The sequence below is a fragment of the Emys orbicularis genome, chromosome 1 (genome assembly GCF_028017835.1).
Source record: "Emys orbicularis isolate rEmyOrb1 chromosome 1, rEmyOrb1.hap1, whole genome shotgun sequence".
NCBI classification, from domain to species: domain Eukaryota; kingdom Metazoa; phylum Chordata; order Testudines; family Emydidae; genus Emys; species Emys orbicularis.
The window spans coordinates 100,496,573-100,520,151 of NC_088683.1; the positions used below are offsets into that span (position 1 = coordinate 100,496,573).

At 51.5% G+C, this 23,579-nt stretch overlaps 1 protein-coding gene across 1 annotated transcript; it reads right to left on the minus strand.

Annotated features, from left to right (window-relative positions):
• Positions 1–6,789: 6,789 nt before the first annotated feature.
• Positions 6,790–21,250, minus strand: MCM5 (minichromosome maintenance complex component 5). The gene is made up of 16 exons (XM_065414070.1): positions 21,084–21,250; positions 19,786–19,912; positions 19,491–19,619; positions 17,737–17,909; positions 15,527–15,682; positions 14,813–14,979; positions 13,838–14,009; positions 13,537–13,648; positions 12,504–12,647; positions 12,008–12,073; positions 10,767–10,943; positions 10,148–10,260; positions 9,514–9,642; positions 8,228–8,370; positions 7,403–7,530; positions 6,790–6,891 (listed from the first exon to the last, which is right to left on the minus strand). The coding sequence occupies exons 1-16, from the start codon at positions 21,248–21,250 to the stop codon at positions 6,790–6,792; spliced, it is 2,205 nt and encodes a 734-aa protein (XP_065270142.1).
• Between the last annotated feature and the right edge of the window lie 2,329 nt (positions 21,251–23,579).

Sequence of the window (23,579 nt, forward strand, 5' to 3'; positions counted from 1 at the left end):
TCATTTCCATTGTTTGTCTCACCCCCTGTAGCGACAGCTCTCAGGACTCCACAATTTATTTATTTGTTTTAATTAAATGACACATAAGTCGCCTGCAGTGGTCACATCACCACATTGCCACATCTCGTGCAGGGCTTGGTGATGGGACACAGCTGAGTGATGCAGACATGACTCAGCCACTCTGAGTCTCTTCTCAGCTATGCTGATTTTACAGCAATGTAGCTCCACTGGCGTGTTTCAGTGGAGAGACTCCTGATTGAAGGGCATGCATAAGGAGAGTCCAGGCCAGCGAGTTTCCCCTAGCCACAACAGCCTGAAATGAGGCTCCTGGCTACTGCCACCCAGTGTGGCTCATAGAGATGACCGGTCTTTGCATTCAGTGCCCCATGGTGATCCAAACCGTCTGGTACAACTCTGCATGCTGGCACCTGTGATATATGGGGAGCACTCCTCTGTATGAAATATAGAATCATAGAACTGGAAGAGACCTCGAGAGGTCATCTAGTCCAGTCCCCTGCACTCATGGCAGGACTAAGTATTATCTAGACCATCCCTGACAGGTGTTTGTCTAACCTTTATTAAAAATCTCCACAACCTCCCTGGGCAATTTATTACAGTGCTTAACCACCCTGACAGTTAGGAAATTTTTCCTAAAGTCCAACCTATATATATGGGCACCTGCTTCGTTTTAAACAAATCAAGTCAATCCTCAGCAAGTTGGCACCATGGCCCTCACTATGACAAAATTTGGTGCTCCTGTCTGAGCACAAACTTGTAAAGGGGGCAATCCGAGGCCGCACAATAGTTCTCAAGTGGCTGCCTGCGCTCTCCGGCTTTGGAAGTCCTACTCCTCTAGCGGAATTATCCTAAAGGAACCAAGCATTTTCATCTAGGTGTGCAGCAATATGGCCCTATAACAGTGTTACCAAAAAAGTGCAATGTTCAAAAAAACAAATGACTAACTATAGAATTTCATTTGCAAGACAGAATAACAGTAATGTACACCCCAGCACTCCTGATTACAACAAAACTCCATCCAATAGGAGCTACAGAATACTAGTCACACTTACATAACCCAGCACCCTGTAATCAACACATTTCATAACCCCCAAAGACATCAATCATTCCACCCCTGTCACAGGAATACTCTTCTGCTCCTCCAATGTATCACGCAATGAGAGCGCCCATCACAGGCTGCCCTAGCTTGCTGTACCCTGGGACTGTGTCCCTTTCGCAATCTGAACTGCACATTCAGTAAACAATATATAAACTCAACAGGAGAAATCCAGTGGCACTTTGCGATTACAGCACAAACCAAGTGGCAAAGGAAGGGTGTGTGGGCAGGGTGAGTCAGGTGGGAAGGGAGGGTGTGAGTGAGGATTATATCACAGTGAGGAGCTGGTGGGATCCATTCATTTCCAGACATTCTAAGGCTTAAGGTGTTATTAAAGTAGAGTTTTTGTCACGAAAGTGCAGCAGGTGGGAGCTGGACTCCACCAACATCCTCTTTCACCCAGAACTCCTTAACAATGTTGTTTTTTGGGGGAAATATGTTTCTCTCCCCACCACCACCCCGCTGTAGATGGGAAAGGAGCTGGTATCAGTAGGTTTCCTTTCCCTCTCCCTTCAGTGAGCACGGGGACAGCTCTTCCTTGGGCTTGAACCAAAGCCCACTGAAGCCACTGACTTTGGATGAGGCAGATAGGTGGACTCCTGGCTGGGACACCTCCCTTTCTCCTTCAGGTGCTATTCAGTGCTCACCCTGGAAGGAAGCGAGGAGTCCCAGGAACCTCCCAGCCAGGCACCATTTCCTCTTGCTCCCACTTCCAGTTCCCCAGCCTGGGGAGCACTCGCTTTATCAACCAGAGAGGAGTGGGGTCCCAGGGGGAACAGCGCTCCCCCAAACCGTGGAAAGGGAGGGAAGATATAGCTCTGCTTATAGACTCATAGGCCAGAAGGGACCATCATGATTGTCTAGTCTGACCTCCTGCACATTGCAGGCCACAGAACCTCCCCCACCCACTCCTGTAATGGACCCCTAACCTCTGGCTGAGTTACTGGAGTCCTCAAATCATGCTTTAAAGACTTCAAGTTAAAAAGAAACCACCATTTATGCTAGTTTAAACCTGCAAGTGACCCGTGCCACAGGCTGCAGAGGAAGGTGAAAAACCCCAGGGTCTCTGCCAATCTGACCCAGGGGAAAATTCCTTCCTGACCCCAAATATGGCAATCAGTTAGACCCTGAGCATGTGGGCAAGACCCAACAGCCAGACACCTGGGAGAGAATTCTCTGTAGTAACTCAGAGCCACCCCCCATCTAGTGTCCCATCACTAGCTGTTGAAGATATTTTCTGCTAGCAGTTGCAGATCGGCTACATGCCATTGTAGGAGGTCTCATGCTTCTAGGGAAGGGGCTCTGTACTGTCCCTGGCTTTAACCCCTGCTTGCTCCAAGCAGCCCCTAGAACTAGGGGAGCCCTTGAGAAGAGCGCTGTGGTTTCTACATGCTGTCAGCTCCGTGTCAGGGGTCAAATGGCTTGCAATGAGCACCCCTGCATCCTCTCTTACTTTCCCTTTTGGGAAGATGTCACCACCAGCACTCGGCTGTCAGAGCCCTTAAACAAAAACAAATAAGAAAACTCAAGCTGGTCTTGACTCCATGGCAGGGCACCCTTGGGAAATGGGAGTAGGGCAAGGAGCATGCATGACTCAGCATGAGGCCTGCGTGTGCTTCTGTGGCCAGCAGACTGCCTCCCCGGACAGCCCCCTGAGGAGCACGTGGCCTGTGGTGTCACAGTCAGCATGTGCCTGGCTGCCTCCCTCAGGGATTCGTTAGGCATGGATAGCATTGCTGTGCTGGCCAGCTAAACCTAGCAGAGCCTTTTCCCCAGCTGCACTGCCCCATGTCCACTCTACACCAGAGGTCCCTAACCGGTCTCCTTCCTGTATTGCTCTTCCTACCCTCACATCCAGTCATATCCCTGTTGGATCCAGCTGTCAAATCCAAGCTGAGCCCCTTGGAAAGCAAAGGGAATCAATAAGCAAGGCAAAAAGAGCCAACACAGCTGCAAAAGCTGCTGCCGGTCATCATGGCAACGGCACAATCGGCCAGAGGAGTCCTACTGTGCCCCTGAACACCTGGGGCCTGTCGCTCCCTGCGAGCGGAATGGGCTGCTTACAACACTATTGGACTCCAGGGTGCACCTCTTGCTGACTTTAAGTGTTACTTGTTAGCCTCCAGTGGGTTAAATGGATGTGGTTAGCATATAGCACTGCCCTATGGGAAACCCAGGTGCACTTCTCCGCCCCTTACTTCTAGGCTGAGGGCATGCTGAAGTGCTATCTGGGAGCTCCAGTTTCAACATCTCAACCCTGACTGGCAGAGACTGGGAGCACTTTAGCCTGCAAGCTAATGGAGCCCACTGTGGTGCAGATACGCCCTTACCACTGCCACAGCCCACTCGGAAGATTCACAGCGCTTGGTCTTAGCTGCAACAATAGCTTTGCAGTTAGTTCACTCCCATTAACTAGGATGTGACCACATCTGCTGTTGCTGGCTCTCAAGAAGGGTTTGGTCAATCTGAGCCTGCCTTTGACCTCTTGTAGACTCAGACAGGGAGGCCGATAGGCTCTTAATTGTATCAATTACACCCCTCCTTTGTAAATGTCAAGCCAATTAACCACACCTCTTTCCCCTCCAGAGCACCGGGGTAGGAGGCTGCCATTTGGGAAATGTCAGTGTGGCACCACATGTGTAATTGGACACTGCGTCTCCACTCAAGCTGAGCCCTACAGCCTTCCTGCGGGAGAGCAGAGAATGCCATGCCCGGTATGGAATCAGCCCCTATTTGGGCTGCTTTCTCAGCCCCCTCTCCTCCACCCTTTCCTTTGTTCCAACGCTTGGGTGCCTGGGTGCTACTCCTCAGCCTCCAGCAGCCGCACTGGTGCAGGCGCCGCTCTGCCTTTTGACCTTCCTTGCTTCACCGCAAGGGAACAGCTGTGCCAGTCAGCTGGTGGCTAGACACTAGGGTGACCCTGTGATGTAGCCAGACACGTGCTTGCCCTTTGTGGCCCCAGACCCTCCCTACCAGGGAGCTTGGTGAGGCACAAAGGTAGCAGTTCCACTAGCTGAGTGAATGGGGCCCATTCTCCAACCCCCTCTGGCAAAATCAGGCACAGGTGGAAGTCTGTGTTTCAGGAGCTGCACCCAGGAGCCATGCCTCACACCTTCATCACCAGCTGTTAGTTATCATCCCTCTCCGGGACAAACATGACAGCAGAGCTGGCCAGGTGGCGAGGCAGGTTCCGCCACACCCTGCAACTAGACTTGTTCATGCCACAAAATATACAAGAACTCTCCTGTAATTATGCTTTGCCTTTGGATGATTCTTACCCAGTTGGCAACTACACCAGATCAGAGGCCACAGCTTGAACCCCATCAGACTCAAATCCCTCTCGGCCGGTCTCAGGGCTTCATAGGCCTTTGGCTGGCAAAGCAGGGAAACTGCTTTCCAGGTTAACCAAAGAAATACCTGAGTGATAGCTCGGGGCAGTGACTATTATTAAAACCATGGTCAGTGGCGCACTTGATGTTCACCTGTGGCCAGCTTTCCTCCCGGTTTGCCGCTGAGAGGCGCAGAACAGATGTGAGGGGGAGATGAAACAAAGACCACAGTAGACTGGGAGATGTACGTTTCAAACCGGACCACCACCTAAGGCAGTTAAAAATCTTTTTCTATGTGGGAGAATGGCTGTCATGGCCACAGAGATATTATGATTTCACACAGGAGAGGAGGTAGGCTGGGTGACTGCATAGGGGAAGGGAAATGGGCCATGTGGTGACAACCTGTTAATATGGTATCTGTGGGAAAAGTTTGGGAGCTTTTAAAGTTTCTCTCCCTTATGGCAACATAAAGCGCCCGACACTCTTGGACAATAGGCAGTGATTTATGTAACCGTAAGGGAGAGATAGGCTCCATTCCCAGTGCTTGTTTCCAGTCTCACCTCATTGGTGGGATGGGGAGTGCTGTGGAGCTAGCACACGGTGATTGTGGTAGGAAGGAGATGAGACTGCCTGGATGGGATGGTCCCGCCGACATGGCCTATAAAGGGAGACCGGGGGGAGGAAACTGAGCTAGAGCCACACCCAGAACAGCCCTGCATGCTAGGGAAGTTTGGAGCTGGATCAGATTAACATTAGCTCCTAGTTGAACCAAACTCCTGGATCCAAACTCTCCCCACTAGGGGTAGAATCCAGATCCAAACACGATAGCTCAGGCCTTTCTGTACCTTCGCTGCATCCCAGGAAGTGTAATAAATACAACTATGCTGGAATTTCACTACCAAAAAAAGGAATAACTAGGGAACCTTTCCCTAGCCAAAAGGTGCCATGTGACCAATCACATGCCAAGAGTTTAGGACTAGCAACCCTCCAACTGAAGAGGATTTACTTCTTTTCATAAACACAGTGCCCCACCTCTGTTTCAGTTATGGCCCAGAGCTGTCGTAGGGTTATAGCATTACAGTATGGTGTTCTTGGGTCTTTAGTGGCCTCTACTGGCCATGGGTATGTATTACCATGGAAATCCTTCCATATCCCACCCCTTGGGATTTCGTGTGTGTATGTCTGAAAGTTGCTTTCTAGGATGTGGCACAACCTTCTTGCTTGCACCTACTAAGGTGTCTCTATTCTGAAAATGCTAGGAGTATAACTCTTCCTCAAGGACTTTAAGTCCTGCACTCAAGATTCTCACCCGTATTTATGCTGCCCCTAGGAGCCAGTGAGTGCTAGGAGACCTATCACTCCATTTGTGTTGGAGGCAGTATCACCACACTGCCTTGGGACAGAACTATCCTGAAAGATCCTATCTGCAGGATAAACCCATTGTGATGTGTGTATGGAATCAGGACTGCCCAACATGTGTAATGATAGGAGGCGATCCTCGATATGTAGGCAGGGGCTGCAGCAGAAATCCAAGCCAGTTGCCTCTATACCTGAGCTAATCCTCACAGGACAGCTACATACATTTAGACATTGAAAGAAAGGCTTAGCAAGCAACCTCTTGCTCTTTGTATGAAGCAAAAGATTTCCTTCTTTGCTTCGTACAAAGAAACAAAAGCATCCTAGGGCCAGTCCGTTACTCATGTGCTGCCAGCACGACTCGGCCCAACGTTGCAGGTTGCATAATGTGTCTTTGCACTAATGAGGTTTATGTTTCATGGGAAAGATCAACTCTTGTGGAAAGCAACTCCTTGCACTTACATGTGTATGTGTGACCTCAATCAACAGGGCTGAAGGCCCATTTTGATGGAGGAAATGTGTCCAATGGCTCAGCTACCAGGGGATGCAAATGAAAGTCCCAGCATAGCCACAAGCAAAGCAGAACAGATCACAAGGCAATGGAGAATCCTGCATAATCACAAAACTGGGCCCTCTGCTCTCTTCAGAACATCACAAGAGCCACTGGTACCAACGCTATCTTTTATTTGAAGTTTTAATGCAACTAAAAGCTTTATAATGTTTTATTAAAATATCATGATGTTCCCCGGAGCAGCTGCGATACAAGACAAGCAGCCCTTCCTGCCATCAATCTGGTTAAAACCTGAGGTGCCCTCCCATTTAGCTGTCTAGATGGAGGCGTCTTCCATGACCAGGAGAGGCCGGCACTACAGGGCCTTCTCCCTCTTCATTAAGACCTTGCTGGAACTCAGGAGCATCCTCATCCGCAGCAGCTGGCCCCTGGTCCCCTGGGATGGTTTTGGCCACCGGCAAGAGGGTGAGGAAGTGAGATTACTTGATGCGGTAGAGGACTTTCCGCTGCATGCGGTGTTGGATCTCGCCGCGCCGCATCATGAGCTGCAGCACCTTGTAGATGGCGTGCTCGGGATATTTCTGGAAAAAAGAGGTGCAGGAGAATGACAATCCCTTATGAGCCTTTCACAGTACAAACATGAGCTGTGGGTGCTGCAGCCCACCCAGGAAAGTTCACCGTGGCCCAGTGAGAAACAACACTGAAGTCATTCCAGACTAACAGACGTTTACATAGGGAAGGGCCTTGTAATACAGGATGAACTCTTCTCTGCGTCGTCAATTGGAATTCTGACTGTTCCAATATCAGTGGAAATAGTGGAAGGAGCTGGAACTGCAGGCATTGTGGGGTCCCAAGGCCAACACAGCTGCACAGAATGGAGAACCCCTACAGCATTCCCTAGACAGTCACCCACCTCCCTGGTTTCACACCACTCCCTGGCACCCAGCTGACTGGGAAGGTACACAAGCAGCAGCAGGAGCCCAGCCACATTTCAGGAAAGAGTCCTCACAGCCATAGCTATCTTGTAGGTTCTTGGTTTCCCAGCTCTTCAGACTTCCCTGGTGGGGGCAGATCTACACCCACTAGGCTCACCTGTTTCGTGAAGTCCTGGATGATGCTGTGCTCTGACACTTGGGAACCAATGGCAAAGCGGCGCTTGAGCTGTTTTTCAATGCGAGACAGCATCTCCTGGTCCTCCTGTGTCGTGAAGCCCTCCACTCCTAGAGAGGAGGCACTGGATTAGAGATCCCTGCTCCTCCAAAGACCTCGCTCATACCGCACGAGCTCCAGTCTGTCCCCTCCCCACAAAATCAAGAGACTGTGGACAACCCTTGGCAAGCCAAAAGGTGACCGAATAGCAAACATCCAGGCTGAATCCTCATCTCAACTTCTGAAAAACACACCGCTCTGCAAATCCCCTGGGTAAGCCTCTGCCTCCGAAAGGAACAGTAGAGTCAAGGGGCTACTTCCCATTGCTCCCCATGGAAATATGGCATAGCTGGAGATCCAACCCTCACACCCCTGCAGTTCCTGGGCTTGCTGTTCTGAACCAGGAAACACCCAGACTCAGCACCTCCTCTGGGGTTTGGGAGAGTCCATGCTCCCCCCCCCCCCCCCCCGACTTCAGACTGGAGCATTAGGCACTACACTAACCCTCTGCCTGGACTACAGTGACATGACAACACCTGCCACAGAATGAATGAGGGGCACCTCCAGCCCTGCGCATTGCCCTGCCCGGGGGAGTCACCACCACAGCCACCCAGCAGCACCAGGTTAGGTTGCCGTGTGGCACCCCCCCTAGAGGGATGGGGTTTATTCTGAACACTCGGATCAGAGGGGAGTGGGCTCAAAGGAGATGATTTACACTGCAAGAGGTTTCCGGGGGGAGGGGGTAACACACATCGCTCGGGGCCTCACCTGACAAGCTGCCTGACATGGCTGCGTCGAGTGTGGACACCTGGAAAAGCCGCAAGGCCTCCTCCACATCTCCCTCGGTGGCAAAAGGCTGAAGCTTCATCTTGCTGAGGGACTCTGCAATCCGCACAATGGCCTCCAGCTGCCTGGGAACCACAGGGAAGCTCTTTCTAACAACGTCACCATGGGCCTCTACTCCCCCAGAACCCTTCCCCGCTTCGGTCAGGAAATTCCTCCATTCCACAAACCGCCTGCTGCATACATCCCGAAGCACTGAGTAAAACAGTCCTTTACCAGCTGGGGAAGGGTCATCACATCCCAGACACTCCCAGCTGTGCAAAGCAGAACACTCCCATCCTATCTAATGGGAGTGGGGCGCTTGGACACAGACTGGAAATAGGGCGTATATTTTTAAGTGAGAGCAATTGGCCCATGGGACAATTTACCAAGGGACTGTGGTGGATTCTCCATACTGGCAATTTTAAAATCAAGACTGGCTGTTTGTCTAAAAGCTCTGCGCTAGGAATTATTTTGGGGGAAGTTCTCTGGCCTGTGTTATACAGGAGGGGAGACTAGATCATCACAATGGTCCCTTCTGGCCTTGTCTATGAGTCCCACGTCTTTCCCCAATGACTCCCATTCCCACCCAAGGGAAACACCTAACCCAAGGCAGGGCCCTCCCCAAGCACTGGATAGCTGTGCACAGTTACCACTAAGCAGACACTCTGCTAGCTCAGGCCACTGTTGTCCATTAAAAATGGGGGAGAAGGAAAATGGGGGGGAAAACTCTGGCCAGAAGGAGCAGTCTTCTCCTTTTCCACTCCCACCATAAGCGAGACCCACGTGCAGCCTGGAGACACCCACTGGTATCTGTAGGTTATTACTCTGCCCTAGCCACCTTCCCTTAGGTGGTTCTACCTCCAGTGAAGCTCTCAACAATGGAAGTCACAGGTCTATGTGAGAGCCTGCACTGGAGCCTCATGATCCCTACGCCAGCAGAAGGCAGTAACGGTAAGGACAGCTGGGTGGGCAGAGGGGGAGAAGGAGAAGAGAGGAGCAGCCATCTTTAGGAGTGAAGCACTTACAGAAGAGCCTTAGAGCATGTACTTAGCTTTGGTGGCTTTAACAGGGTCCAACTCAATGCAGGCCTGGGGTCACCCAGAGCCTATTCCATTCTCAGGGGACTTGGGCAGCACTGGCCATATTCCCTTTGTAGTATTACCCCAAGCATCTAGGGTTCCCATCCCTGTTGTGTCCCTCCCTGCACCTGGGCAGACGCGTGCTCTCACCGGACGGTGATGGGGATACTGGACCGGCGGTCACTCTCCCGCTCATGCTGGCGGGCCCCGCTGCGCATCAGGACATAGCGGTTCTTCAGCTTCTCTGCAGCCTCTGCCGAAAGGCGCGGGCCGCACTTCCTGTCAGAAGGGAACGGGAAGCGCCATGAACCAGACAGTACTTGGGGAAAAGACAGTGCCACCCCCTACCTAGGCAGTGCAATGGTGAAGCCTCTTCCCCTGCCACCGCAATCCAGGCCAGATTTTGTGAAAATCCAGGCCCTGGTGAGAATTTGCCCAGCTAGTATCTCAAACAGAGGTGACCCTGCCCTCCTTAGAACTAGGTGTGGAAATAACCCAAGACGCTGGGGGCTGACTGTAGAGGAGGAGTGCTGACGGCCCCCACTAAGGAATTACAGGTCTGACACTGGGCCCGCCTAAGTGAAGTCACTTCAAGGAGGTGACCGGCCCAGCAGCAGGTCCAGAATTGCTGAGCGTAACCATAAGTCCCAGCAGGAGTTTGAGAGCGGCAGAGAACACATCAGCATGGCACCATGCAGCACGTTCCCAGCAAGCTTTGCAGCCTGCACATGGTTCTGCTGCCTGGCCCAGTTGTCACATCACCCGAGAGTCGCTGCAGACGTACGTTCGACAGTAGGAGATCAGCTTCTTCAGCTTGTTCAGCTCAATCTCGCCCTCCACTGCCTGGGTCTGCGTCAGGGCGCTCACGTGCAACGACATCACGTGTTTGGCCAGCGTCTAGAAACAGTGCAGAGAAGAGGTGGATAACAGAATTCCTTCCGCCCTTCAAATGCTACAGACAGAAGGTGCCAGGGCAAAAGAGAACAAGCCAACTCCACCCTTCTCATCTGGGGCAAGCCAGGAGAACAGACGGGCCTTGCACTTTGTTCTAAAGCTCTGACCTGACAGCACCTAAGTGCACAGAGTTTGTGACCACAGGAGACACCTTTAATTCAGTCTTCCAGTCCCTGCCAAATTTCTGTTCCCTTCCCTAGACCCAAAGTGGCTGTGCTGTATTCAGCCCTGCTAAAGAAGGGCAACAGGTAGCAGGTCCATTGCAAGGTACTTCAAAACAAATAACCCACTTGGCACCGGACACACTTGGGAGGTGAGCTGGGCAGACACTTTCCTCCACTGCCCCCTTCCACAAATCCTCTGCCCCAACATTGCTCCCAGCTAATCCTCCTGCATGTGTCCTACCCACCCAGGCAAGTCGCAACACCCAGCCCGCCGCCTGCCCTCACCACATCTCGCTCCTCATTGTGCTCATCCTTGACAATGAAGATCATGTCAAATCGGGACAGGATTGTGGGCATGAAGTCTATGTTCTCCTCGCCTTTGGTTTCATCCCAGCGCCCGAAGACAGAGTTGGCAGCAGCCAGGACTGAGCAGCGGGAGTTCAGAGTGGTTGTGATACCAGCCTGCACGGGAAATAGAAGGGGGAGTGGAGGTCAAGCCCCACAGCAACACAATAACCATGTTGTTGGCTCTTAATACAGCTCCTAATGCAGCGTACAATGTCAGGATCACACAGAAGCATCCCGGGATGGCAGGGGGTGGGGGTGGGGAAATCTATTTAACTATTTCCTCTACCTCTGGTTCTCAGAGCCCTGAGGAAACCTCACACATACCAGCATTTAAATAAGGCTCCATAAGTGGCATCCAGTTGGCCAAGGAAAGGTCCCTACTGGTGGAGGCTGGCAGGATAAGCACAGGGGGTTGGGACTGCACAGCCACGTGAATCTCATTTGAGGAAGACCTCCCTAAACTAAAGTCACCCATCGGTGGAAGCCACGTTTAATACATAACGCCAACAGCATGAGAGGTGCTCTACAGACAGGTGAAGAGGCCGTGGGGTGCACCCCGGATGTGCTCGAGGGAGTCCTCCCATCACAAGTTTAATGATGGAAATGGGGAGGAACAGGTGCCTCGTGGAGATGCAATACTGGGAAGTAGTTTGATTTGGTGATAGCAGAATCCACAAGTTTAGGGCAGCAGAAGAAAGAGAGGAATCAAAAGTTACACTGAGGCATGAGCCTGAGTGGCAAGGGGCATGGCAGAGTTGCCAGTAGGAAGGGTGGCTGGGAGGGAAGACAGGGAGTTTGGTTCCACTCATGCTGAACTGGAGAAGGATTTCCTTTAGGCTCTCTCGGACAGAGACATCGCCCCAGAGCAGGGCCTGCTGCTCCCAGACCAGAGCAGGCGGTAGCTCCAAACCCTAAAGAACCAGTCAAACCAGTGATTAGCAGGAAACCCAGGGCAACGCTTGAGGCTCAGCCACCTTCTGGCAAAGGCCCCTGGGTCCATGAGAGCTGGTCACTCTGCTCTGCAAGAAGCCCTGAGCTGGATTCAGGGGCCTATTCCTACAGCTCCCATCCCCACCCTCCCTTCTCTCCCCACATTCCCCCAGTCTCAGCAGCAGCTCTGCAGTTTCACAGAGGGCTAGACGCAGGTTGGAGGCCAGTGCTGTTTGCTGGCAGCTCACCTTGGCGATGGAGATGGTCTGCTGTTCCATAGCCTCGTGGATGGCCACTCGGTCGTCCTCCCGCATCTTGTTAATGGGTGGAGAGGGAAAAATAAAATAGGTCATACCCGTTTGATTTCAGCTGAATATCCCTTTGAGGCCTGGGCTCACAGGACAGCCTCATGCAGCCAGCACTGTTTCCTCCTCCAGCACACTCAAGTTTCACGTATTTTTAATGCACACAAATTGAGACTTCTCTTGCAATTGCCTCCTGATGACAGCTCCTTTTCCTGCCCTTCCCCATAGGGCACAGGTCTCCATCCACCGTAAACAACCCCCGCCCTTCCACACTACAGCACAAAACATCGCCCTCCAGGGGAACTCCCTTCCCTTCCTGTAGCAGAATGTTTATTTCTCTCCAGCCGAGGGAAGATGGCAGTTCCCTCCAAGGCCCCTCCCTTCACACCACCCTCAGAAAACACGGCACAGCCTTTCCCTCTACGTGCTATGTTTGTACCTTGTCAAATTCATCAATGCAGACCACTCCCCCATCCGCCAGGACCATGGCTCCTCCCTCCATGAAGAAGCTCCGCGTAGAGGGGTCTCGGATCACCGAGGCTGTCAAGCCAGCTGCACTGCTGCCTTTCCCCGAGGTGTACACCTGAGGGAAGGCCAGGAAGAGGACAATAGATCAGGCACCATGGCAACCCCGAATCTGCCTCACTCGGCCAGAGAATGAAATAAACCCAGAGCAGGGTTGTGACCTCAGCCTCATAATAGCTACAGGCCGGCACAGAAGCTGCAAGATGAGATTTCGAGCCCTGGAGAGTACCTCCTCAGCACGCACACGCTGAGATTCAGCCTTGGCAGCCTTCAAGGTACAGAGTAAGGGGCCTTTATTTAGCCAGGGTTTGGGCTAATAGTTACAAAGAATTAGAGGGCTCCTAGGCAGATGATGCAGCTATTAAATACAGAAAGTAGCTTATTTGGTCACTTGAGTGAAACAAACATAACTCTGCAGCCCACTGAAGAGGAAGAAAGGGGCCCGGATACAAGTGTCGATGAAGACAGCAGAAAAACATGGATGGAAATAAAATTCCACACTCAGTCTCAGTTTGGACCTCGGTGTCTGACAGATGCAGTCAATCAAAATTATTTCACCTGATCTTCCAACCCCCGTTAGTTCAGTTTGTTATATGCAGCTCAGCCAGCTTGGACAACAGGCTGGGGAAAATATGCCTAGTTCAATATTCCAATAAACCATGGCTGCGTTCAGAAAGTGACCCTGTGAGAAGTGCTCTCTGGTTCCGACCCATATTTGCTCACTCCTTATGCCCATTTCTCTGCTGGTTACTGTGATCAACAGGCCCACGAGCTCACAAGCCCTGCAGAACACACTCTGGCTTCTGTTCTGCCTCACGAACCATCAATAGAATCATCTACTGGCTCCGATTCTCAATGACGCGTGAAGCAAAAAGAAACTGACTCGCTTGGATACAAAGTCTCCGCCTTATGGTAAAGAAGTAACCTGGGTTACGTAGGACACTTACTCCAATGGGTGAACACTTCTCTACAAACTTCAGGAGCTGCGACTTGGCTGTGCCAGGGTCTCCCAGCATCAGCAGGTTAATGTCCCCTCTGCGGGTTAACCCATCCGGAAGTCTGCAGAGAAAGGCAGGAGGGGGAGGTGAGGGGTGTTCTGGTTCGACAATGCACAAGCAAAAACATCACTGACATGAAACTTTCCGCTTCTAGGAAACAGAAAAGGATCCCAGAAGGGTTTTATGCCTTGTGTTACATCTCTGCCCCTCCTCCCATCCCACTGTGCCCAGTCGGATTCATTTCCCTGACCTCTTGCGGGAGCCTCCGAAGAGCAAGCAGGCGATGGCTTTCTTGATGTCAGTGCTGCCGTAGATAGAGGGCGCGATGCTCTTGGCGATAGTCTCGTAGACGTTGGGCATGGAAGTGAGACGGCGAAATTCCTCCTCTTCCTGTGGAGTCACAGAGCCAGCAAAGCTGCGGCCTAGAAAGGGTGGAGGGAAGTAAACTGTGAATGAACCTGTCATCAGCAGAGATGAACCTAGATCAAGCCTGGCTGGCCACCAGAGTTTTCTCCAGAATCCACCTGCCTGGCACAGCTGCGGGTCTGGGCACTACTTTAGTAACACCAGGAAAGTATGGCTGAGTTCACTATACACAGCAGGGACTGGAGTTTGCTATTGAAACCTGAGAGTGCAGCCCTGAGTAGAGGACCTTAAAGCATTAGTTTTGTTCTGCAATAAAGAGGCAAGACTTAAAGTTGGTTCAGCTGATGGCAACCAACCTTGGAAAGATGCAACCGACAAAGAGGAGAGTGACATGGATCACTGCCTGATGTGGGGAGCAGGCTCAAGAGGCCTGATTGATGCTAGGGGGAGGAAAATGAGGATCTGGAGGAGGAAGCTATGCCTGATGCTTTGGGGGTGGGTGGAGAATCGGGAGCAGAACAAAAACTGAGCGTGCTTTTGAAATACGAGCTGGATTTTTAAAGCTGATGAGGTTTCCTGTTTAATTTTACCAAGCACAAGCAGCACAGAGCTGTGTAAGAAAGCAGAAGTGCATATACACAGGGAACCTGGGACTAATGCTACATCCCATCTGGACCAGTTTGTGACCTTTGCTACATGAGTGGAATTGACGGACGTGTGCTGCAGTTTTGTATGGAAAAGCAGTTCTCGTCCGTGGCATCACTAGCGGGAGGTCACAGGTAAAGGCTGTTCAGAATGGAGGATTGTCTAACTCCATGTTATATCCTGAGCCAGAGAGGAAACCAAAGTAAGGTCTTACCTGAGCCATCAGTGTCCACCTGGATGCCCACCACACGGATATAAGAGCTTCGGATTCCCACTCCCACGTTATCCCGGCCTTTGCTCTTGGTCTGGCCAGATTTCTTGATGGAATAGATACCCATGATAGTAACTCTGTTTCCAGGGACGACTTTGTCACACAGATACCTGAGAGGAGGAAGGGGAGAGGAGTGTTAGTTCTGTATAAGAAAGGGATGGGATGGGAGGCTACTGAAGATGGGAAAAACCCCTTCATCTCTTCCTCTCCTTCCCATCCGAACTTAGACAAGGTGTTTAGATTCCTGGCACTGGAGAACCAGGGAAGCTGCTGCTCAAGACAAAGGAACCTCACACTAAAAGTCACCATCTTCACCTCAAGCCGAACAAAAAAAGAAAAACCTCTTCTGCTCCAGTTTGCCTCTCCTTTCATGATGGTAACTGAGCAACTTTGCACACACAATCCAAGGGTCTCAAAGCACTTTGCAAACCATTAAGCCTCATGGAATTGTTGCGAGGTAGGTATGTAAATATGGATCAACTAAGATTATATCCATTCCCTACCAATCCTTCCCCCCAGCAAAAAGCTGGGGAGATGAGAGCGCCCCCAACATACATCCAAACCCAGATAATCACCTCATCCAGCAAATGGCTGGATCTGTCATTGACTCTCCTTGAAACAACCCTCAGGACAGGCAGCAAGGGAAACCGGCATTACCTGTCGCAGTACAGCTGCATGTGCCGGGGCATCTCCCCATGTGGCACAGCATCTGGAGACTCCTGGAGCTTCAGGGTCTGGAAGTCCACGCACTTGCACTTGTCCGGCATGATGAAGTATGGATCCAGGGGGCACTTTGGGCGGCCGGCCTGTTCCCTGAGCAAAGGGGGAATGTTAAAGAAACAGATCATTACAAAGCTAGTCAGTGGCATTAGGACTCAGGAGAGACCATCAGGAAGCTCTATTTGCATCCAGTGATGCGATGGAGAATAGTGCCCTGTAAACACACCGGCTGAGTTTTAGCATTGCCTAGCGATCCATAAGTGAAGCAGGCAGCAAGGCATGCAGGGATCCCCTGCCTTTAAGCCTAGAAGAGTCTCCCCATGGAAGCTCCCAAAGTGGGCAGATTTGGTAAGTGAAAAGCCACCTCATCTTAGACAGTGATGCTGAATTCTGACAAGACAGTGACAAACTGGAGGAGGCTATTTGCACAAGAGAAACGCTACAGGCCCCAACTGAGATCAGGGCTCCACTGGGCTAGGTGCTATTTAGAGACACAGTAAGAGCCAGCCCCTGCCCCAGAGAGCTAGACAGACAAAGGGAGGCAAAATGGAACGCTCAGTAAGTGGGGACAAAAGCCTACTAGGCTATAACACAAAGGAAGAGAAGAGCTATTTACAGTTGTACCAGGAGGTTTAGTTAGGGTTAGTGGGATAAACGATAAAAGGGAAAGTGTAGGCTGAATAGCAGGGAAACATCCTGACACTGAGATTTATTGGCGAGGTCTATGGTTCCCCAAGGGACGTGGAAGTCATTTTCAACAAAAGCTGAGATTTCCAAAGGCACCTAGAGACACAGTTGCCAATTTTCACGCAGTAAATAAGCACCCCGACTTTCACAATAAACCAGAAATCAAACTCAGCCCATTTCAAAACAAGCCAATCCCGAAGAACCCCAACACTCTATGTGACTAGATCCCCCCGGCGTGCAGTCTGGGACTGTGGTGGGCCCGCTGTGCACCCCTGACTCTCTCCCTCCCTTGCCCCCACTTGCCGGGAGCCAATAAAAAAAAAAATCCAACAAGCTACAAGCCAAACAAGCTACAAGCCAAAAACTAACCCACAAGCAACTCACAAGCCAATTAAGCCAAAAACAAGCCCAATTTCTGCGTTTTTTTCGCGGGTTTGGCATGTCTACCTAGAGATTGGCACACACGGCTCCTGTTCATTTCTAATGGAAATTGGGCATCCAAATCCCTTGGAAGAGCAGCTTTGGGAAGCCCGTCCTAAGTGCACACAGCCATTTCATGATATCCTTATTCATGCTGAATGCTACATTACACCATAAATAGCCCTACTGAATTCAATGGGGATACTGTGGAGTAAGGTATTACTCAGGGCATGTCTACACGTACAGCACTGCAGTGTATCTGGTGAAGGCGCTCTATGCCAACAGGAGAGAGCTCTCCCGTCGGCATAATAAAACCACCTTAGCTAGCGGCAGAAGCTGTCAGCGGGAGCAGCTCTCCTGCCAATATAGTGCTGTCCACACTGGCGCTTATGTCGGTGTAACTTACGTCGCTCAGGGGGTGATTTAGTCACACCCCGAGCGACATACGTTCTGCCGACATAAACTGTAATGTAGCCATAGCCTCAGTGTGAGAAAGTGTCTCACAATCTGGCTCATTGTAAAGAACAATGCACTCACTGGAAGCTTTGGGAGACAAGGACCATCTATTTTTAAAGCTCAGGCCAGGTGAGCAGCCCATTGGTACTCAGCAGGTACTTAAGGACTTTTGTGTGATTCTGTGAAGGCAGTGAGAGGACTTTTGGGGAAGGTGAGGTGCTGAAGGAGGGAAGCGTGTGTGTGACTGCCCCCTTTAAGCTCGGGAGGGGGGCAGAGACCACACTTCAGTATGGTTGCGCTACTCTGGTAGCTAACATTTGGCCTTAACCACCCTAACCCCCAACACATGCAGACCTGGCAAGGCCTTCAACTCACAGCTCAACTAACTTAGTCACCACCAACTTATTGATGAGTAGAGAGGACTCTCCATCCAGGAAAGGGCTGGATGACAGTCCCCTAGATCCCAGCACCAGGTGAGACCTACTCATGCAGCATCCACTGCCAGGGGGACTCCCAGGAAGACTGAGTAGGAATTTGGTCTCCCCACCCTACCCAGGATTCCTGAAAGGACTCCCGTTGCTTACGTATTACACTTCCTGGGCAGGGGATAACCCTCCAGACCGGGGCGCACGGTGATGTTGCTGATGGTGTTACGGCAGCTGCGGCACTGGATGGCGATCTTGGTGGCTTTGGCTCTCACAGCAGTTGCAGCAATTATGATCCCAGGGATCTTCACCAGATGGGACATCTGGTCAGACTGAGGAAGGAGAGGTGGGGGTGGTAAGAAAACATCTCACACAGGGAGAAGGGAAACCCCAACATGTCAGAGAGCCTGACGGGGGGCGGGGAAACACAGCAGCCTTCACACACAAAGCAGCCAGGATCAGGAGTATGATGCTTTGTGGGAAACATGGGGAAAGCAGCTCATACAGGGAATCAAGGAGGAGTGTTTGGAATTAACACGGCCATCCCCCGCCCAAACACACACCTCCCCACAGAATATTTTAGGTCAGTAGTTTGGATCCATATAATGGACTACCAGGTCGGTTATTCTCCTTGGTTCCATTTGCAAATGAAAAATGAAATAGCTGGACTTTAGTATGTGCTATGAGCATCATCTTAATAACGGTGCTCTGCTGAACCCCTCCTCCCTCCCCGCCAAGGGCCTGCTCCCTTTCCAAGCCCTTCTCCTGTAACGCATTAGGGCTCAAAGCTGTGGTGTGCATCTCAGGGAAGGAGCCATTCCCCCCCACACAGACAAAGCAGGTGGCACTACACAGCCACAGACCAGAGGGAAGGGGCTGTGCTTTTTTAACAAGAAGTTTCATTATTTGATAGCCGTGTCTCTTCCTGCTGCATTTTGCAGTGAATTGATCAGAGAGAAGTTTGTGGTGAAGAAAGCAGTGTTCCCCAGAAAGACTCAGAGATGCAGAAATAATTCTCACCACCTAATGAACAGACAGATCAGAATACCAATCCACTGACACTTTGCCACCAAAACAGTAACAAGACCTGGCATACACACAGTTTTGGTATCAATTTAACTACTTCAATTGGGGGGAGGGGGATATTTTACTTAAGTAGTTACACTGCTACACCCTCTAGCATGGACATGGATATACCTGCATAAAGGTGCCTTGTATCAGTATAGCTTATTTTCCTAAATGTATGGGAATAAGCTTTAGCAGCATAAGCACCTTTATACAGGCGTTAATGTAGCCACACTAAGGCCAGGTCTACACTACCGCGGTAGTTCGACAGCTGGCAATCGAACTTCCGGGTTCGATTTATCGCGTCTGGTCTGGACGCGATAAATCGATCCCGGAAGCGCTCGCCGTCGACTGCGGTACTCCAGCTCGGCGAGAGGAGTACCGCGGAGTCGACGGGGAGCCTGCCTGCCGCGTGTGGACCGCGTCTGAACCGCGGTAAGTTCGAACTAAGGTATGTCGACTTCAGCTACGTTATTCACGTAGCTGAAGTTGCGTACCTTAGTTCGAATTTGGGGGTTAGTGTAGACCAGGCCTCTGGGAATGTACTGCTTTAACTATACTGGCTCAAACCAATGTTCAAGTGTTACAACAACTGTGTGTAAAGCAGCCCTAAGACTAACGAGTCCCATCAAGTGTAGTAAGTCAATACATGTCGTCTGGTACAGTGTTATCCTGATAAACAGAGAAGAGCTGGGTCAAAACCCAAACCATTTATCCAACCCAACCCCCCTTCCTCCCAACTAAGCCTTGAGCAAGTCATCAGGTTCTAGCAGCTCTCGCCACAGTCAAATCCACCAGTGGACAATTCCTGTCCCCACTGCTCCATACCATGAGTGGATTCAGCTCACCTTCAGACTGCGGATATTGGCTGCATTGGCATCCGACCTCAGCATGACCTGGATGTCTTGAAGTGTCTCCTCCCCTGCTGGGCGAGGACGGGTGACCTCATCTGCTACTTCCTTTGCCGCTTCCTCCAGCTGGGGAGGAAACAACATAGCTCAAGTTGCCATTCACACCAAGAAGAATCCTTGGGGCTATTGTGGTTACCTGACTGCCCATGATTAGCTGTCAGTATGCCAGTTCTAAGACTACTCTTACAGTAGTCCTCCATGTCCTCCTTTCCATGGTATCCCCCATCCTTACCAGTTGCAGGTGCTCTGCAGGCTGCTTGTACAGGTAATCTGCCAGGTCCTCATCGAAGCTGGCCAGGTCCTCCATCTCCACCTCGATCCAGTACTGGCCCAGGTTGTAATGCCGTTTGAGCTCATCCCTGCAAGGTGACAAGAGTACGACTTGAAGGGCAGAAAGCATCATGCAAATCTTAGCAAATGCATATAGTCAGCAAGCCTAGGAGCAAGGAACCACCACAGAAGGGACCCAGTCACCACCCTATAAATTGTTCAAAGTGACCTTCTGGTTAAATGGGAAGCAGAATGGACAGATTTTGTAGGTTCCTTGGCAAGGAAGGTGATCTAGGAAAGTGACGAGAGCTCCATAAGGGATACAGAGGAAATGGAGACAGAGACTACTGGGCAGATTTTTCAGAGGGCATTCAAATCCACTTTCTAAAATTGTGTTCAAATGGAACTAGACCTGGCTCAGTTCTGGCCCCGATGGTACATGTAACGTTTAGTGCCAATGTGCTATCGGAGTTACATAGACTGTTCACATACTTCAAGCACAAATGATAAGGTCCATCACACCCAAATTATGGATTTTAAAATGCATGATGTAATAAGAATTGTTGATGTTCACCTTAAAAATCAGGATGCAAGGAAATAAAAGATGGATGGTTGGTTATTTCTCAGTCTCTTGGGTGATCTGTGCCCATTGTTTATTTCCCTGCATCCTGCAAATAATTCAGCACTTAGTCTATAATCAAAGGAATCACAGACCTTGCAGTTTAAAAATACATGAAGTAGAAATACATTTAATCCACAGAGGGATCCTCACAGACCTCAAAACACATGGGATGAAAACCCAATACTGACTTACACTAAAGAGAAACCCAAACTAAACCCCAGATTTAAACACCCTGAAACATGAAACTGGGGACTTGAAATTCAGATCAAGAGCCAAACTTTGCAGTGCAGGCCATTGAGGGCAGCATAATCCAGTGAATGGGGCACTGGACAGGGAGTCTAGAGAACCAGGTTTCATTCCCTGCTCTGTCACTGGCATGTTGTGTGATCCCAGGGAAATCACTACACCGCTCAGTGCCTCAGTTTCCCCACCTGCACAAACAGCGATGATGACACTGACCATCCAGTGAAAAGCTGTTTGGGAGCTACAAGTGAAAGCACTATGTAAGCGCTAACAATTATTTAGATTGGACCCACACTAGAAGGAAAGTTAACAGCTGCCCCTTCAAAGGGAGAAGAGAAGGCAGATAGCTACAGGCAGAGTTGGCTGGAGGGATTCCTTCTCTGTCTCAGCAGCACCTGTATTTGAAGGTGAAGCCAGACCGGTCCGTGCCCACCCGGTACTGCCTCAGGAACTCCTTGAACCGCCTCTGCAGCTGGGATTTCCGGACCTGACCCTCATCTGACACCGGGTCGCCCCCAAAGCTATCGCTGTAGTAAATGCCGGGATCGTCAAAGCCGGACATGGCGAAGATTGCTCCACCGCCCTGGGTAAGCCGCAGAGAAGGGGATACGATTAGCCCGGCTCCCTCCGCAGAGAGCGCTCCCGTCTGACACACCCCTGCAATAACCCCCATCTACCCCCCACTCCCCATCCGACCCTCGGGGATCCCCCATCCAACCCCCCCACTCCCCATCCAACCCCCGAGGACATCCCCCATCCAACCCCCCCACTCCCCATCCAACCCCCGAGGGCATCCCCCATTCGCCCCCACCTCCTCTGCCCCCCGCCAAGATCTCCTGATAACTCGCTGCCCCCTGGCTCAGTCACCTCGTATCGCCCCAGTAGCGGACACGCGCGAACCAGCCGGTTTTCGCGGCAAAACTAGGGATGGGGGGTTAAGAAACGTTCTACCGAGGTAGGAGACGCGCGCCCCTATTGGCCAGTCTGGAGCTTGACGCCGGTGATTGGCCCAGCGACGTCCAGTCTGATCCGGAAGCGAGCGGGGAGTCGCCATGGAGACGGAAGAGGATTGGAGGAGGTGCTGAAGCCCTGCCCCTTCCCCGCCCTCCCGTGTGGTCAGGCGCAGTTTGGCGCGAAAACTCGACTGGAGGGAAGTGACAAGTGAAGGGGAGGGGGTAAGATGGCGGCTGGGTCGGGCGCGGGGGAGCGAGGTGGGAGCTCCTATCCTTGCACGTGGCTCTGTCTTTGCGACCAGTGGTGGGGGGGCGGAGCGATCAGCCCTCTGGGATCGGGGCGCAGGGCACCCGCCCATCGCTCCAGGGGGGCCTGGGCCCGAGGGAGTCAAAGGGCAGCCGCAGGGCGCAGCCAGCGCGGATCAGGCCTGCAAACAGCTGCAGTAACCTGGGCCCTCCATCACAGTCCCTTGGGTCATACTGTGCCGAGATGGCCTGTCCTGCTGGGCCCCAGGGCCTTAGTAACACAGACTGTCCTGACATCAGGAATGGTAACATACATAAGCCAGTAAGTGAACACTTCAATCTCCCTGGTCATTCTATTACAGATTTAAAAGTCACTATCATTGAACAAAAAAACTTCAGAAACAGACTTCAAAGAGAAACAGCAAAACTAAAATTCATTTGCAAATTTAACACCATTAATCTGGGTTTGAATAGGGACTGGGAGTGGCTGGCTCATTACAGAAGCAGCTTTTCCTCTCCTGGAATTGACACCTCCTCATCTATTATTGGGAGTGGACTACATCCACCCTGATTGAATTGGCCCTGTCAACACTGGTTTTCCACTTGCGAAGTAACTCCCTGCTCTCCATGTGTCAGTATATAATGCCTGCATCTGTAACTTTCACTCTATGCATCCGAAGAAGTGAGGTTTTTACTCACGAAAGCTTATGCCCAAATAAATCTGTTAGTCTTTAAGGTGCCACCAGACTCCTTGTTGTTTTTACAGACTGTCCAGGATAACTGTCTCCTGGTCCCTACCCGGCTCCATGCAGCTCCCGGGAAATGGCTGGTATGTCCCTCTGGCTCCTAGGCCTAGCAGCGGCCATGTGCGCTCCACAAGCTGCTCCTGCCCCGAGCACCAGCTCCACAGATCCCATTGGCTGGGAACTGCAGCCAATGGAAGCTGTGGGAGCGGTGCCTGTGGGCAGGGGCAGCACTCAGAGCCACCAGGCCGTGCCTCTGACTAGGAGCTGGAAGGACATGCCAGCCGCTTCCCAGGAGCTGCCTGTGGTAAGCGCTGCCTGTAGCGTGCACCCTGAACCCTCTCCTGCACCCCAACCCCCTGCCCCAGCCCTGAGCCCCCTCCTGCACTCCAAACTCCTTGGTCCCAGCCCTGAGCCCCCTTCTGCACCCCAAGCCCCTCATCTCTGGCCCCACTCTAGAGTACGCACCCCCCCAGCCAGAGCCCTCACCCCCTCCCTCACCCCTGCCCCAGCCCAGAGCCCCCTCCCACACACTGAACTCCTCATTTCTGGCCCCACCCCGGAGCCCGCACCCCCAGCTGGAAACCGCACCCCAACCTCCTGCTCCAGTCCAGTGAAAATTAGCGACTGAGGATGGGGCAGAGCGAGCAATGGAGGGAGGGGTAATGGATTGAGCGGGGTTGGGGCAGGGAGCAGGGCAAGAGTGTTCGGTTTTGTGCGATTTGAAAGTTGGGAACCCTAAAAGTGGTTCTGATATTGACTTATTGTGGAACCTTAATCAAGTCACTTATCCCCTCTATGGATCTAATCCAAACCCCATTAAATCAGTGGCAGTCTTTCCATTTACTTCACTGGATTTTGGATCAGGCCTTATTAGGGTTGCCAGTGTTGGCAGGGCATATTCCTGGAGGTTTCATCACATGACATAATCTTTAATTAAAGATTAATC

Coding starts and splice junctions, on each gene's coding strand:
- MCM5 (XM_065414070.1), bottom strand. CDS start 21,250: ATGTCCGGCTTTGACGATCCCGGCATTTACTACAGCGATAGCTTTGGG. Junction 19,620..19,785: donor CTGCAGAGCACCTGCAACTG/GTAAGGATGGGG, acceptor TTTCCTCCCCAG/CTGGAGGAAGCGGCAAAGGA. Junction 8,371..9,513: donor AGTATCCCCATCACCGTCCG/GTGAGAGCACGC, acceptor TGTGGTTCCCAG/GCAGCTGGAGGCCATTGTGC.